The sequence below is a fragment of the Salvelinus alpinus genome, chromosome 5 (genome assembly GCF_045679555.1).
Source record: "Salvelinus alpinus chromosome 5, SLU_Salpinus.1, whole genome shotgun sequence".
NCBI lineage: Eukaryota > Metazoa > Chordata > Actinopteri > Salmoniformes > Salmonidae > Salvelinus > Salvelinus alpinus.
In genome coordinates this window covers 65658844-65663762 of record NC_092090.1, presented here as the reverse complement: position 1 = coordinate 65663762, position 4919 = coordinate 65658844, and the positions used below count along the sequence as shown (strand labels likewise).

The 4919-nt window shown below is 43.8% G+C and overlaps 1 protein-coding gene across 1 annotated transcript; it reads left to right on the top strand.

Annotated features, from left to right (window-relative positions):
• The first annotated feature begins 287 nt into the window (after positions 1-287).
• LOC139576525 (transcriptional and immune response regulator-like) lies at positions 288-1327 on the top strand. The gene has a single exon (XM_071402725.1). The coding sequence runs from the start codon at positions 429-431 to the stop codon at positions 732-734; it is 306 nt and encodes a 101-aa protein (XP_071258826.1). The 5' UTR covers positions 288-428; the 3' UTR covers positions 735-1327.
• Positions 1328-4919: the final 3592 nt, after the last annotated feature.

Sequence of the window (4919 nt, the reverse complement as noted above, 5' to 3'; positions counted from 1 at the left end):
TTTATTAATTTGTAAAACTTTCTAAAACACAATTCCACTTTAACATTATGGGGTATTGTGTGTAGGCCAGTGACATTGTAAATCACAATTGAATCCATTTAAAATTCAGGCTGTAACAGAACAAAATTTGGAAAAAGTCAAGGGGTGTGAATACTTTCTGAAGGCACTGTAAGTAGCTTACTGTTGCAGTCGGCGTAGAGAGTCAGTCGTTTCCTGGAACCAGTGATGTCACTTCTGTAACTGGGGCTTGACTGCATGAGCTTCCCTATAATCCCTTTAAATAGCGCAGGCAGCGCTCACAGCGCTCACTCACAACAATCCCTCTCAGGCGAGTAGTGCTCTCTCTCCCTCTCCTACAACGCCAGTCAAAGGAGTTGCTGGACCAGTTTCGGAGACTGCACCGCAGCCGTTACAAGAGAGTCATCAAGATGACTAGCTACATTGTATCCTCCGACTCTCGCCGTGTCAGCCCATCGGTCCACGGGAACAAATTCGACACTGCCTACCGCAAGAAGGCCGTGGCCAACATATTCGAGAACGTCAACCAGGACGCGGTGATGAGGCTGTTCGAGAAAACCGGGGACAAGAAAGCGGAGGAGAGGGTGAGGAGCATCTTCTCCTTCACGCAGGACCCAGCGGAGACGGCCAAAGCTCTGATGGCGCTCAAGCAGCGAAAGAAGGACAAGTTCTTCCAGATCGTGGGCCTGGTTCGCCACATGCTGAAACTGCGTTGAACATTCTCTTTCGGCTCTGCTGAACGAGTTGAATTGAAGTGCCCAAGAATGTCGCTGCAGCGGTTGGTCAGGTAATGCCGACCTGTCATGGAGAAGAAACGTCCTCGAATGGATTTAGCCTAAATTCAAGCCACTTGCTTCGAAGGCAACAAAGTGTGACTATTCCATGAAGATGCACTCCATGCGTAATGGTATGTTCGTTTGGATACGTCGTGCTGGATGGAAAAAGAAGGAGGGAATGGAAAACCGAAGGTTGTTGTCCCGAACAAAGAAACATGGAGACACGATGCTCTCCCTGACTGACTATGCATTCTGTCGAATGCTTCACATTCAATGTGTACCTTATAGGTGCCTATTTGCTGGTACATAGTAATTATAAGAAGAGACTGCCGAAGAAACTGCCTGAAAATGTCTGTTCCGGTGAAAACATATGCCTTGTCTCTGTATCATTTCAACTTTGTGATACCTGCTATAAACACTGTTTATTAGTGGCCACAAATGTATTTGTAACACAAATGTTACAGCAACATAATGACATGCATTTATGAAATGTCCGTTTGCAATTTCTTTAATAAATTATTATTGAAATATAATGTCCATTCTCTTTGCTTTCATTTCAAATGACTCCACATCACATTACTTTGTTTGAAGCCTCTCTGATAGGCCTGCTTTCACCTTAGTTTGTAAATACACTGTACTTATTTCAGATGGCTACATTTAGTCTAAAATGGGGTTCATCCTTTATTAATAATTCCATTAAGTTACACCTTTATATAATACAATTACTTTGTTTTTCCAGAAGGAACTTCACTTGTGGCAAGTTGGATAAGATAAATATATATAGTAAACATTTAAACAGCAACATTCACACAGGACAGATAAAAATGCTTATAAGATATATATATTATAAGACCCAAGTCTGCGCCCTGATGGCAGTACTGTATATTACCTGATGGCAGGACTGTATATTACCTGATGGCAGTACTGTATATTACCTGGTGGCAGTACTGTACATTACCTGATGGTAGTACTTTACATTCTTTGATGGTAGTACTACCTGATGGCAGTACTGTGTATTACCTGATGGCAGGACTGTATATTACCTGATGGCAGTAATGAATATTACCTGATGTCAGGACTGTATATTATCTGATGGCAGGATTGTATATTACCTGATGGCAGGACTGAAACTAAAGGGGGGGGGGGGGGGGGGGACTTACACATGGCTTGATGTGATTAACCTTCATCGGGTTTCCCTCTGATGTGGCTTACTCCAGACCGGTGCAAACCAGTTCTGCTGGGGAGGTTTGCTGCTGTGCACAGCAGTGTTTGTCTAAGGTGTATCTCATCATCCCCGCTCTGCAGATAAGAGCTTGTTTGACTAGTATTACAGGGTTTAGGTCTGCTGTGTTAGAGGTTCTACAATACGCTGCCTTTACCTGTCTTTCATCAGACAGTACAGTGACAATATCACCTATTAAAATGTCTAATAACAGTTTACATCTTTTCACACACTTTTGGGGTCTTAATCAGTTCTGTCATTTTTATCAGGGTTTTGCTACGGGTTGGATTAGCTGGCGTCATAGGGATCAGTGAGAGTCTGCTAATCTCATTGCTTTGGTAGTCTCTCTGCCGGTTCAAACCAGTTCAAACCAGAGGCGAGGGATGATTTGTCTGACATCTGACTGTACCTGGCCGCCGCTTGCCACAGACACAGGAAACCCTGCCTCTAGCCTGAGGGCGGGGATTTCTCATGAAAATATCTACCTGTGCCAGACCCTACAGGCACGGTGACACTAGGTCGTCGTAAAACACACCACACAAACTCTTTCTTTCTGTCTCTCTATCTCTTTTTCTCACCCACACACAAATGCACACACACACACATACGTATCGCAGAGGATCTGCGTTTAAATATAAAGGTAATTTCCGATTGAGCTAACATATGCAGCATTTACAGTGAATGCAGTCTCCGTAACCGTGGGAACATTGACTTGAATTGTCAATCGCACTATAAATCAGATCTTCAGCGCTACGGATTAAATAGAGCCCTGACTAGATCACGTTCTTTGTGTCTGAGCGATCTGCTTTTTAAACCTGTGAAAATCAAACACAGCTCTTTGCTTCATAAACACACTAAAAAGTAACTGGCCATCTCGGTTTGAAAAAAAGTGCCTGACATGATTGTTATAGGTTTATGTTCAAATTACTTAGAGTACATTTTTGGGGTTTTTACAAAACAGTTGCTCTGGTTCGGTTGCTCTGTGTATCATCTTGCAGAGAACATCATTTATTTCCCTCTATTCCTTTTAAGGCTATCCATTTGTTTAGAAAAAGCAAACTACATATTTAAATATTTAAACCAATTTTCTTGGTTGTCTTGGTGGCTGGGTGATACTGTATGTTAAGTCTCAGGCTGTCCTCCTCTCCCGCCGTCTTCCTCCCTTTCATACAGCTCAGTGCTGCATCGCTTTGATGTCAACAGACACTCATGGCAGACAGCCGTCTAGCCTCTGTGTTGGTGCCATTGCCACGGTGACAGAGAGTGAGAGAGTGAGAGGGGAGCAGAGGCGGGATTTTATGATCAGAAGGACTGTCCTCTGATTCCAGTGTGGACCGGTTCTAATCATGCTCTTTAGAAGAGGAACTAAGAGTGAGCTGGCTGTTAATATTAGTCAGCATTAGCTGAGAAGATCCTATCTATAACAGCCGCAAGTTACCCTCATGACTCATATTTTCTCTCTTGATAATGGATTGAAAAAGCTGGTTTGTTCTGGTATTTGCTCTGGTAACTCTGTGAACCATGCATCCCATCTACTGAAAAACTAATTTGGTTTCAAGTGTTCCCCACAACAAAGCAATTACATATTTACTGGCGTCTACTGAAAAGGAGGTTAATAAAACACAATTGAAAACAGACAGTGAATAACTATTTAGCATGTCACACTCGGCTCTAAAACTCAATCACCCCTTTTTCTCAATAGCCTAAATGCTGACTCACTCGCTCATACCACTCAGTTCTCAGTCTCACACGTCTTGACTTTGATGGTTCTGACCTAAGCACTCAGTTGCTATGGCCAACCTTTCTTCTTTCTCAGTCAATCTTGTGTGTCAAAAGCAGCTGGCTGGCAGAGAGAGAGAGAGAGAGAGAGAGAGAGAGAGAGAGAGAGAGAGAGAGAGAGAGAGAGAGAGAGAGAGAGAGAGAGAGAGAGAGAGAGAGAGAGAGAGAGAGAGAGAGAGAGAGATAGAGAGAGAGAGAGAGAGAGAGAGAGAGAGAGAGAGAGAGAGAGAGAGAGAGATACAGAGAGAGATACAGAGAGAGATACAGAGAGAGATACAGAGAGAGATACAGAGAGAGATACAGAGAGAGAGAGAGTGACCTCCTAAAGGTCAAATGGGACGGAAAAGTGGGCTCCATACAGGAAAGACAGGAATTTGCTAGAGGTAAAGACGAAGACAAACAGGAACTGACCAATAGTTTTCCTTTGTGTGTCTTACAGTCTGACTCATTCATTTTTCCCAAAGGGGGCCAGCCAGCCAAGCGCATCAGCAGTACTGACAACCTCATAAAGGGAACACAATAGAATCACACAGAAATGACTTGGTTCCAGTTCTGGAATCTCTGAGAGGGGATTCCTAGCATTTGGCACATTCTTGTGGTTGTTAATCACTGGCATTATGTCGTAGACAGCGACACACAACTAACTCTAGTCTGAGGGCCTTGTTGGATGAATCAGTGTATTGGTTGTGTTTGGTGCAATTTGTGTAGGATTGGTCCTGCAGGGCTGTAGATTGAGGCAGTGTGTGTGTGTGTGTGTGTGTGTGTGTGTGTGTGTGTGTGTGTGTGTGTGTGTGTGTGTGTGTGTGTGTGTGTGTGTGTGTGTGTGTGTGTGTGTGTGTGTCTCTGTGTGTCTCTGTGTGTCTCTGTGTGTCTCTGTGTGTCTCTGTGTTGCGTCAGTCAGTTCCGTTTGAGCTGACCCTTGCTGGCCCATTATGAGCCCAGAGGAGAACCATGGAGAAATACTGATGCTTCTTTCACTTCCCAAACAAAACATTTGGTCCGTTTCTGCTGTGCATCACTCTACTGTCTCTTCCTGTTGCCATGGATTTATTACGGGTGTTGACTTGACAAGTCCATTATCTGTCAGTGGGGACACATACAGTGCATTTGGAAAGTATTCAGAC